General features: G+C 48.2%; 1 protein-coding gene across 1 annotated transcript; it reads left to right on the top strand.

The window, feature by feature from the left end:
* The first annotated feature begins 5,835 nt into the window (after window positions 1-5,835).
* Window positions 5,836-10,476, top strand: LOC132591498 (protein NYNRIN-like). The gene has a single exon (XM_060270247.1). It carries the CDS (start codon window positions 6,139-6,141, stop codon window positions 8,515-8,517), a length of 2,379 nt encoding a protein of 792 aa, XP_060126230.1. The 5' UTR covers window positions 5,836-6,138; the 3' UTR covers window positions 8,518-10,476.
* The last annotated feature ends 1,815 nt before the right edge of the window (window positions 10,477-12,291 follow it).

Raw genomic sequence — 12,291 nt, 5'->3', positions numbered from 1 at the left:
AGAAGGGAACTTGGCCACATAATACTCAAACTGCAAGATGTAGGAATAAGATATTATTGGAGTTTCCCTTTTCGTTTAGTTAGTGACTGCTAAACAACACTCTCAGCCACCAACACCAAGGAACCCACAAAACTATTAACAGCACTAGAACTGGTCTGTCCGCCTAGGGCAGGCATCCCCAAACTCGGCCCTCTAGATCAGGGGTCCCCAAACTACGGCCCCCGGGCCGGATGCGGCCCAATCGGCCTTCCAATCCGCCCCGCGACGACCCCCGCCGCCCGCTGCCGCCGCCCACTCTCACGGCGCGCGGCGCAGCGACGATCTAAAAAATCGGCAAAAAATCGCCGAAAATCCTTTGTGCGCATGTGTATGGGCCTCTCCCGACCCGGAAGAGGTCATTTCTGGTGCACTTCCGGGTCGGGGGAGGCCCATACGCATGCGCACAAGTGATTTTCGGCGATTTTTCCCCCGCCCGTGTGCGTGTGCGCATGCGCACGGGCGCGCACTCCCCCGCCCTCCGGCCCGCTGCGCGCGCACTCCCCTTCCCTCCGGCCTGCCGCGCGGTAAGTCTGGGGACCCCTGCTCTAGATGTTTTGGGACTACAATTCCCATCATCCCTGACCACTCATCCTGTTAGCTAGGGATGATGGGAGTTGTAGTCCCAAAACATCTGGAGGGCCAGGTTTGGGGATGCCTGGCCTAGGGTTATTGATTTTTTTTGGACAGTGAATCCATTGGTGAAGTTGACCCAGCTCAGGAGCCCAGATGAGAGAGCTACAGCAAAGCCAAAAGACCATGTAAGACAGGCTTCCTCAAACTTGGCCCTCCAGATGTTTTGAGACTACAATTCCCATCATCAATTCCCATCATGGTCAATTCCCTGACCATTGGTCCTGCTAGCTAGGGATCATGAGAGTTGTAGGCCAAAAACATATGGAGGGCGGAGTTTGAGGAAGCCTGATGTAAGAGAATAACAGGACAATGAAGAAGCAGCATTGCACATTTTTCAGAAAGGTTACTACACTCTTTAATAAGCAGGAACTAATGCAGAACTGAAGAATGCTGTTTAAAAAAGAAAAAAAGCAATCAAACTGGAATAACTTGAAAATATAAATACTGTATCTTGAAAGCACCCAGAGGTTGGGGCATGAGGTTTACAAGAAAATATCCACTTTAAGGTACCTCATCATTTACTTGTTTAAAATAAGTTTGATTTTTATGCTTATGATTTTCTCTATACCCATAGTAGCACTGGAGTGCCCTCTACTGTAAAAAGAGGACACACACCAGGATGTAAGTTCTAAAGGTTCTGAGTTAATTCAAAGGGTTTTTTCCCCGAAAGTTGTGTTACAAGTAGATTTATTACAGAAGTAGATTAATTTGCACAACCAAAGCGAAAACATGGAAAGCTTAGATTGGCAAAGGACACTATTGCTTAATGGCCAAAATGAGTACAGGTATTAATGTACTTTCTTTAACTGTGAAGGGGTTGGGAGATCCAATAAAACGCACCAGAATGGCAACTTATTTATTCAAAATGGATCCACATATAGCCTTTTTACAAGAACCCTACAAAGCAGATAGGGGAAAAACCACACATTGTTTATGCAATCATGTGTGTGCCAAAAGTACCTCACGGGGAGGAGACCATGCAGGAGGAGTGGGAGAGAACCACATTGTGCTTGCTGGTGAAAAGTGGAATATAAATTCAATAGAAAAGCAACATGTGATGCTTCCTGACATCACTGGGCACCCCTCCTGTGATATCCCCAGGTAGCTGCTCCTACCTAGGTCCCATGTTTGTGCCCTGGAATCTCAGGGTCTGGGATCCCCCACACCTGGTAACCCTATCAGGGATGGACAAATACAAGACAGTTTTATTATTGACTAGCTGGCCCTGCTACACATTGCTGTGGCCAATCCCTGTGACTGCCCCCACCCTGTGCCGATCCATGACGTATCCCGCCCCCTCTTCCCCCCACCCCCAGCTCATCCCTGTGACTGGTCCCACCGTGTCCTGACCTATCCTGTCCCCTCCCCCCCCACCCAGGCGAGTCAGTACCTCCATTCGGCCTAGTTTGTAAAGGCTTCAGCCCAGTATGTAAACGGGAGCCGAGGTGCTGTTGAGAGGAAAGGTTTTATAGGTGCAGTACCAGTGTAGCCGCTGCTAGAGGGCGCTGGTTTGCAACCTGGTTCGTTTCCCAGCATGCATTTTCGTCTGAGTGGTGTGTTTTGAAACACTATATATTGAAAAGGTATCCTTTTATTCAATATGTGAGAGTGAGTGATAAAACAGGATGTGTCTCGAACTCAGTAGAATAGGACAGGATGCCTGTCAGCTAAGTTAGGATAGGACAGGATGCTAGGACAGGATGCCTGTCAGCTAAGTTAGAATAGGGGGTGCTATGTCAGCTAAGTTAGGGTAGAGATAAGGAAGCATAGCTCCTACTTCCTAATAAGGTTAAACTTTAAAATAGCGAGCGTAGATTGGTTAATGTATAGAAATGTGTCTTACTCAGGTAGATTGTAAGCCAAGCCTCTAAAGGAGGGGCGGCAGCAGTAGGGATGGATATAAAACTTATGTCTGTACATTGCTCTTGGCTCTTCGCCACTCAGGTCGTGGAGCCCGCCTTTGCAAACGCGTTACAATAAAGAGAAAGTGGTTAGACTTACTTCGGTGTCTCCTTGTCTGTTTGCAAGTCCACGTAAGGGACTTTTCACAATTTTGGCGCCCAACGTGGGGCCCTCGACGGTCTGCGCAGCGGGAATCTCGGAAGAAGGGTCGGCCGGCACTCCGTTCTTTTCGGAGAGACCCACTGTCCGGACCCCGTGGTGACAGATCCCGAGGGCTGAACGACGGAGAACCGATTTAAGTGTGTCTAAGGGAAATAAGAGAAAGGAAGCGGTCAGGGACCGTTGCAGTCAGGGACTGCTTTGCCCTGCAGGGACGCCTGCCAGTTCACTAGTCACCGAGAAGGAGGCACTGGACTGAAAGGGGGTGAGTATTGTGTGATTTCCTGAGAAGGGAAAGACTTGGGAGAAGGAGGGTTGTGTATGTGTGAAGTCTCTGTGTGAAAGAGAGGTTCCAAACGGACGCGTGAGTGTGGACCGGGGCCCGGGACCCGGCGAGAGGATTAGCTTGCGGTTCCGTCTTCCCGCGAGGGGAACGGCCAGGCGATTCCGTGCGTTTGTGTGAGTGATTGAGAGACATTTTGCTATGGGGAAGGCACAGAGTACGTGTAGAAGAACGTCAGGGACAAGGGACAAGGATCCCATTGACCCCAATAGCCCGTTGGGACAAGTACTGTTACAGTGGGATGAAAAGGAAATCAAGCCATACAGCCAGGGACTATCTAAGGCAACTATGATAAACTTCTGCCGGATAATATGGCCAGAATATCCTATAGGGCCAGGAGGGGAATTTAATTGGAATCCCAACGGAGAAACAGATCCATATTGGATAAAACAGCTGCAATATTATTTAATTAAGTTCAAGAAGAATAAGGAAAAACCATACATAGAACTCTGGTCCCATATAACTTTCTTCGGACCAGATCCGCCACCCTTGAGACAATTTCCTTTAAAAGAAAAGGAACAGGAGTCAGATGAAGGGGAGATATCTCTGCCACCTCCAGCGGCGTTTCCCGGGCCGCCAGGTCCGGTGCCACAGCCGCCGCCTGCGCCTCCTCTGCCTGGGGGACAGCCCCCGGATTACAATCAACTAGATATTCCTGCCTCGCCTCCCCCAGGTGCAGGGGCCACGGCGCCGCCCTATGAGAATGATATTGACAATCTCTTAAGTCCTTTAGTGGAACAAATAGATAAAATAACAAGGAAATTAAAGAATCCAAGATTGCAACGGGAATTGCAACAGTGTAAGCAGGACGTGGTAGATTTTCCACTTCCTGGTGGGACCCCTAGAAGCAATAGGAGATTCATAACTACCCCTTGCGAGAGGCCCCAGGAGGACTGACTGCGGCAGGGAATCCAGTGATGGTATATGTAGTGAGTCCCATCAAACCCTCGGAATTGAGGGAACTTAAACAAACCCTACCAAAATTACATGAGAATAGTCAAGAAGTAGCAAGCTTGCTACAGATGTGGATGGGACCTCACCTATATACCTACACTGAATTAATGTACATTCTGGGGCACCTCTTCACCCCAGAGGAAAGGGCTATGATTAGAAGGGCAGCAATGGCATACTGGGAAACCCGGCAACAGGCGCTGCAGCCCGCCCACCCAGTAGCATCTGATGTGAAATATCCAATGGCGGATCCCAATTGGGACCCTAACAATAATGATCACAGGACACACATGAGCGATTTAAAAGAAATGATTATAGAAGGAATTAAGACTGCGGTGCCACAAAGCAGGAATCTCACTAAAGCGTTTGAGGTAAATCAGACCAAAGAAGAGTCACCTGGAGATTTTGTACAAAGGATCAGGGAACATTTGACCAAATATTCTGGGGTAGGACCAGATTCGCCAGCCTTTGATAACTTACTGAAAATGCAGTTTGTTACCAAAGCTTGGCCGGATATTCAGAAGAAGCTGCAAAAGATGGATTGGCAAGATGCCACAATTAGTGAACTAGTGAGAACTGCGCAGCAGGTTTTTGTAAACAGGGATGTTGTGAAACAAAAGCAGAAGTGTCAGATGATGGTAGCAGCCATACAAAAGGCGGGGGAAGGGGAGAAGAAGTCAGAGGAACGGACAGAAAATAAGGAACAGAGGATGACAGGAGGATATCGGGGCAGAGGAGGATATAGAGGGAGAAGCTCCTATGGCCCAACTAGGGGAGCGGGACCCAGGCCTGGGGGAATAATGTGCTACCGGTGCCAAAGGATAGGTCATTTTGCTAGGGATTGTAGGACACCACGGGAGCAAATACCTGATGTGCCTAGACAGAAACAGGAACAGCCACAGACCACCAGGACAATGGGGGAAGTGGGGGCTGAATTGTACAGTTTGTATGATGAATAGGGACTCTCCGGCTCAGGCCCCGGGACCCGGAATGAGCCATTGGTGAATCTATTTGTGGGTCCCTCCCAGAAACCTATTGTGTTTCTGGTGGATTCTGGGGCAGCCCGATCTTCAGTCTGTGTGAATATACCGGGAGTAAGTAAAACATCCAAAACGATTAAGGTTGTGGGAGTAAGTGGGAAACCAACTGAAGTACAGCAGTTAGAACCAAGCAGAATCACCCGAGGAAAATGGGGGGTTGAAAGTTCCCTTTTGTTTATACCAGAATCAGGAGTAAATTTACTGGGAAGGGATCTAATGGTTCCCCTGGGGTTTAGATTAATGGATGAAGAACAAGGGACACCAATGTATGTGCTCCAAACAGAGACTGAAGAACAGATTAACCCCAAAGTGTGGGTGGATGGGAAAACTATGGGAAGAATAGATATGGAACCTATAAAAATTATGGTCAAGCCCGGAATTACTCATCTCTGGACCCCACAATATCCTATGAAGAGAGCAGGAAGGATAGGTCTGCAACCAGTAGTAAACGCCCTTTTGAGTCAGGGGCTCCTAGAGCCCACAATGTCACCTTTTAACTCCCCGATCCTGGCGGTTCAAAAGAAAGACGGCAAATTTAGGATGGTGGAGGATTTAAGGAATATCAACGGGATAGTCATACCCCGATTTCCCACAGTGCCAGATCCTTACACCCTGTTAAGTAGGATACCTCCTTCCACTCGATGGTACACAGTTATTGATTTAAAAGACGCCTTCTGGGCATGCCCACTGGATGAAGGGAGTCGAGATCTGTTTGCTTTCGAATGGGAGGACGTGGAGACTGGTCAAAAGATACAATATAGATGGACAGTCTTGCCCCAGGGATACACTGAGAGTCCTCTGTTGTTTGGACAGGCATTGGGGGAAAGGCTGAAGGAATTTAGGCCCACCAAACCCAATAAAATCTTGTCATATGTTGATGATTTATTATTGGTTGGGGAAAAGGAAAAGGAGGTTAAATTGGATTCCATTCGATTGTTGAATTGGCTGGGCGATCTGGGAGTCAAGGTATCCAGGGAAAAGTTGCAGTTCACTGAAAGGAGAGTCAAATATTTAGGGCACATATTGGATGGGGGAACCAGACAACTGGATCCAGATAGGGTAAGAGGTATTATGGAATTGAGACCCCCGAGAACTAGGACTGATGTGCGAAGAATGTTGGGATTGCTGGGATATTGCAGATTATGGATAGACCAGTATTCAAAATTAACCCAATTCTTGAATAAGAAGCTGACTGGGAAGGAAGAGGAAGTATTGTGGGATGAAGGAGACAGGGAAAGATGGGAAGAAATTAAGAGGACCCTAATCGCCAGTCCGGCATTGGCCCTGCCCAACTTACAACAACCCTTCCATCTATATGTGACAGTGGCATCTCAAACGGCAGTGGGGGTGCTAGCTCAGAAAAGGGGAGGAAGATACCAGCCGGTGGCTTATTTGAGTACAACATTAGAATCAGTGGTTAGAGGGTGGCCAGCGTGCATACAAGCAGTAGCAGCAGCAGCCGAACTAGTCCTAGAGAGCAGAAAACTGACTTTTGGGGGAGCCTTGATTGTACACAGCCCTCACCAGATCGGGGCGGTCATGACAGGAGCCGCCCCGACCTGGATGACGGATAGACGTCTGGTACAATATGAGGGAATTTTGAGAACAGGCTCAGATATCACTATTGGAACAGACAGGAATTTAAATCCCGCGGAATTTCTCAGGGGAGAAAGGAAGGAATGGGACCCAGATGAGCATGACTGTCTGAGAAATATAGAATTGATGGCAAAAGTAAGGGAAGATCTAAGTGAAGTGTCGTTGAAGGAAGGAGAAAGGTGGTTTGTGGATGGGTCCAGCTACGTCAGGGAAGGCAGAAGGAGGTCAGGATATGCAGTGGTAAAGGAAGATGGGGAGGCTATAGAAAGCGGGGCGCTCCCCAACACTTGGTCAGCTCAAAAATGTGAAGTGATGGCATTGACTCGTGCCCTAGAATTAGCGAAAGGATTGGATATAACCATATGGACAGATTCAAGATACGCATGGGGAGTGGTTCATACTTTTGGCAGGACATGGAGGGAGAGAGGTTTTATTAAGGCAGATGGGAAACAGATTGAGCATGTAGCCTTGTTGGAACGGTTGCTAGAATCCCTAATGGGACCACGGAAAGTAGGGATTGTGCATATTTCAGCTCATACCAAAGGGCATAGTCCAGAGGAGCAGGGAAATGCATGGGCAGACCTCAGGGCGCGAGAAGCAGCTGAGGGAGAGCCCAGAGACGAAGTAATTAGGCAATGTGTCCTACAGGTTCCGGTGATAGATCCGCAGGACTTGAAAAATTTAGCATTTACTCAAAAGGAAAAGGAATATATGGAAAAGGAGGGGTGGGAAAAGAAAGGAGATGATTGGGAAACCCCAGAGAGACAGATGGTCCTTCCTAAATCGGTGATGCTAAATATTCTAGAGAAAATACATGGGGGGAGCCATCTGGGCACTGAGGGAATGGTTAATCTGGTGAAACCCCTGTATTGGAGCAGGGACATGTGGCCCATGGCGCACGCTATTGCATGGAAATGTTTAATATGTCAGAAGGTTAATAAGGCCCGAGCCAGAAAGACAGAAAGGGGCGGGCGACCGTTAGCGGTGTGGCCATTCCAAAGGATACAAGTAGATTTTACTGAGTTGCCAGAAAGAGGAGGGCAAAAGTATTTGTTGGTGTTTAAGGATCATCTCACAGGATGGGTTGAGGCCTTTCCCAGCCGCAGGGCCACGGCTCAAGTGGTTGGAAAAGCCATCCTGGAGCACATTCTTCCTCGCTATGGGATAACAGAAGCAATAGACTCAGATAGGGGGACCCATTTCACCCAATTGGCAATGCAAGAGGTGATGAGGGCGGTGGGAATCACGTGGAACTTTCACACCCCCTGGCATCCTGAGAGTAGTGGGAAAGTGGAACGGGCAAATGGAGAAATCAAGAAACACTTGACCAAGCTGTATCTAGAGAATGGGTTGCCCTGGACAAAGAATCTCCCCCTGGCCTTATTAAGGATGAGGGTGGCTCCCCGGAAGGACACTGGACTGTCCCCATTTGAAATGATGATGGGCCACCCCTATCTAGCTCCCCTAGGAAACCCTCAGATTGAATTTAGGGATCAGTTCACCCGGAAATATCTGCAGTCACTGTCCCAGTCTTTGTTATCCTTTCACAGGCAAGGCGTACTAGCACAGAGACCCCCACTCTTGGAGCAACAGCACAGCTTCCAACCTGGAGACCTGGTCCTGATAAAAGCGTGGCGGTCGGAGAAACTCACCCCGAGTTGGGAGGGCCCATACCAAGTCCTACTCACCACTGAGTCAGCAGTACGGACCAGAGAGCATGGATGGACCCACTACCACCGGGTGAAGAAAGCCCCGCCGGAGAGTTGGACGGCAACGGCCAGTCCAGATAACCCGCTAAGAGTGACTCTTACAAAATCAGGAACCAGAATCCAGCAGAGCACTCCTAGACCGTAAATGTGTCTGTTCTGCACGTGTGAGTGTTTCTTTGAATGCTGTTGCTGTGCGCATTGTGAGGGGTGTGTGCTGTGTGTGCATTGTACTGAAGAGTGTAATATAGTTTTCATAGAGGAGGTTATAATCCAGCATTGTAGGATCAAAAGCAGGGGGGAAATTCAGTGTGAATTATTAGAAAGCCCAACAGTAATACAAGCATTGGAATCATTGTCCTCTGGGAGGGCCTATTCCTTTATACCTCACAGAGAGAAATGACGGAGATGTGGGAAGAACCCTGGAACCATTGGCGGTGGTGGGTAGGGGTGGTGTGCGCTGCATTAATAATATATATGGTCACTTATTTTTGTTGGCATGAAAGATACCGGATATGTGGGAGGCGACGTGGTACCGCAATACCATTGGGGGTGCTTGCCCTTTGCCTCACAGCAGAATGCGCTGGGAACATAAGGTCAGGGGGCAAGATTTCCCTCTATAACATCACGGAACGAATGCATGAGTGGGGGGCCAGGAACCCCTATAATAAATGGCTACAAGTGGCTGAAATAGTGGCACAAACGGTTAACAAAACTATGTGCCTGGTATGTACCCTTGGCCCAACAGACGCACAAGCAGGAATGCCATTCCTCCCACTACCATTTAATCAGTCATCCATTCACAACTTTTCCAGGCTCCCAGATTCCGAGCTTTGGGCAACATGGCAGCACCCGTCCCCCTTAAGGGTTCTTGAGGTCCGAGGGCACCTGTGTGTCCACCGACGGAGATGGACCACTCAGTCCATCTTTGTGGGCCAATCTCATTGTAATTGTTCCTGTGACGACGACGATGTGACAGTCGTGAATAGCAAAGTCACTTATAGTGGGTGTGATGGAAAGTGCCAATCATTGGTCGAGCTTTTAAACCGAGTAGTGCTGAATTTCGCAGGGAGGGGTGTCACGCGTGTCACGCAGGCAAAAGTGGGCCTTTATTGGGTATGCGGGAAAACCGCGTATACGACCCTACCCAGTCGGTGGTGTGGGTCCTGCTTCCCTGCGTTTCTGTTACCACCCATGTGGGTCCTGCCCGGTAGCCCTACCAGACGCAGCCGAAGAAGCACCAGCGTGGACACTAGTAAATTCAGCGTGGCAAGTGGTAGCACACAGAATTGGGGTTCAGCATGGCCCCCTGAAAGAATAATAGCCCATTACGACCCAGCCTCATGGAATCAAAATGAGCCAATAGCGGGAGCAAGGGAACCCATCTACAATTTGAATCGTATAATTCGGCTACAGGCTGTGGTAGAAATAGTAGCAAATGCCACCGCCGAGGCACTTCGGCTGGTCGCCACCCAGCTTGACGAGACAAGAACAGTTGTACTGAAATTGAAATTGGGACTGGACTTTGTTCTGGCGAAGGAAGGGGGCTTCTGTAGAGCCCTTAATTTGACCGGAGAGGCGTGTTGTTTTAACATCTCCAACCACGGACAAGCCATAAGAGACCTAGCAGATAGAATCCAAAAAACAGCACATGTCCCAGTACAGACCTGGGAAGGGTGGGACATGTCCTGGTTAGAGAAGTTTTTACCCAGTGGATGGTTGCGAGGAATCCTTTTTGCATTAGCGGGACCCCTTGTGATTTTAATCCTTTTCTGCTTTTGTATGCCCTGCTTGCTACGATGTTTACAGTCAATGATGGAAAGAATAATGGATAGGACAGTTCCCCCTCGCATAATGATGCTAATGCAAGCTTATAAGCCCCTCCCAACAGGTGCGCCAGAAGGAGGTCTAGAGGGAGATGAGGAAAGTGGACTAGGCCACGAACTACTGTGTGAGTTCGAGACGAGATACAAAAAGAGGAGGGATTGTGAGAGTGAGTGATAAAACAGGATGTGTCTCGAACTCAGTAGAATAGGACAGGATGCCTGTCAGCTAAGTTAGGATAGGACAGGATGCTAGGACAGGATGCCTGTCAGCTAAGTTAGAATAGGGGGTGCTATGTCAGCTAAGTTAGGGTAGAGATAAGGAAGCATAGCTCCTACTTCCTAATAAGGTTAAACTTTAAAATAGCGAGCGTAGATTGGTTAATGTATAGAAATGTGTCTTACTCAGGTAGATTGTAAGCCAAGCCTCTAAAGGAGGGGCGGCAGCAGTAGGGATGGATATAAAACTTATGTCTGTACATTGCTCTTGGCTCTTCGCCACTCAGGTCGTGGAGCCCGCCTTTGCAAACGCGTTACAATAAAGAGAAAGTGGTTAGACTTACTTCGGTGTCTCCTTGTCTGTTTGCAAGTCCACGTAAGGGACTTTTCACAAATACATGGCTACAACTGGTGTTAACAAAGACAGCCCTGCAAAAACAGGGTTGGTTATGGCTAGATCGATCCTTCCTCTTTGCAATAAAACTTATTTGTTTTGTCCCTTATCTTGATTATGATGCAGAGACTTGTTTATGATGTAGCACTTCCCGTATTCATTTAGTGTTCTGCATTGATTTTTTTGGCAGTTTTGTGGTTTTGACTTGTTGTTGTTGTTGTTTAGTCGTTTAGTCGTGTCCGACTCTTCGTGACCCCATGGACCAAAGCACGCCAGGCACGCCTGTCTTGTACTGCCTCCCGCAATTTGGTCAAATTCATGTTCGTAGCTTTGAGAACACTGTCCAAACATCTCGTCCTCTGTCGTCCCCTTCTCCTAGTGCCCTCAATCTTTCCCAACATCAGGGTCTTTTCCAAGGATTCTTCTCTTCTCATGAGGTGGCCAAAGTATTGGAGCCTCAGCTTCACGATCTGTCCTTCCAGGGAGCACTCAGGGCTGATTTCCTTAAGAATGGATAGGTTTGATCTTCTAGCAGTCCATGGGACTCTCAAGAGTCTCCTCCAGCACCATAATTCAAAAGCATCCATTCTTCGGCGATCAGCCTTCTTTATGGTCCAGCTCTCACTTCCATACATCACTACTGGGAAAACCATAGCTTTAACTATACGGACCTTTGTCGGCAAGGTGATGTCTCTGCTTTTTAAGAGGTTTTGACTTACAATATCTATTATATTATAATGACCTAACTTGCACTGACTGGAAACACTGGAGTCTTTCCGCCTCAAAGTTTTTGCAGGTGCAACAGTACTGAAAGTGGGATGGTGTCTAACCACTCCGAAACCATCATAAACACAAATCATTATGAATTCAGAATGAAATGGATGCCTGAAGGGCTCCCTAGTTTCTTGCTTTCTTCTCAGTTTCTCAATTCAAGGAATGGGCTGCCTCCCGCAATATGTTGCTAGTCTAACAGCACAGAGACTGCACCTGGAAGAAGGGCAAGGTGAGCAGAAAGTGCCTCATTTTCAGGCAAGAGGTTTGGCCCTTTAACCAGTTCTTCAAAAGGGGGCGGAGCCTAGGAGAGATGGGTGGCAGGCAGAGGATCAAATGCCCTCCAGTCACTTCCAATCAGCGTGTCTTGCCCTATGGGCTTCTGAACTTTATTTGCATGTTGCCCAGGCAACATTGAATTAGCTAGAGAAGGATACATGAAAGGCCAGCAAGGCTGAATCCCTTGGTAAATAATAGGGAAAGGTGAACCATCCTTCCCCTCCTCTGACTTTAAGCATGTGCAGATTGCCATGGTATCACTGCCCAAACAGCCCTGCTGCCTCCCGATTCCTCACAGCAGAGGGCATAACCACAAGTTAGGCTTTGATATCTAAGGAGGTTGTTTTTCAAAATTTCAAAAATTGCAAGGTGAGCTTTGTTCCCCACCTTCAAAGCTGATTCAGCTCTTTGTCCTCCTCTGATCCCAAAGACAATC

This window comes from Zootoca vivipara, chromosome Z, assembly GCF_963506605.1.
Source record: "Zootoca vivipara chromosome Z, rZooViv1.1, whole genome shotgun sequence".
Lineage (NCBI taxonomy): Eukaryota > Metazoa > Chordata > Lepidosauria > Squamata > Lacertidae > Zootoca > Zootoca vivipara.
This window is presented reverse-complemented; position numbering and strand designations above follow the sequence as displayed.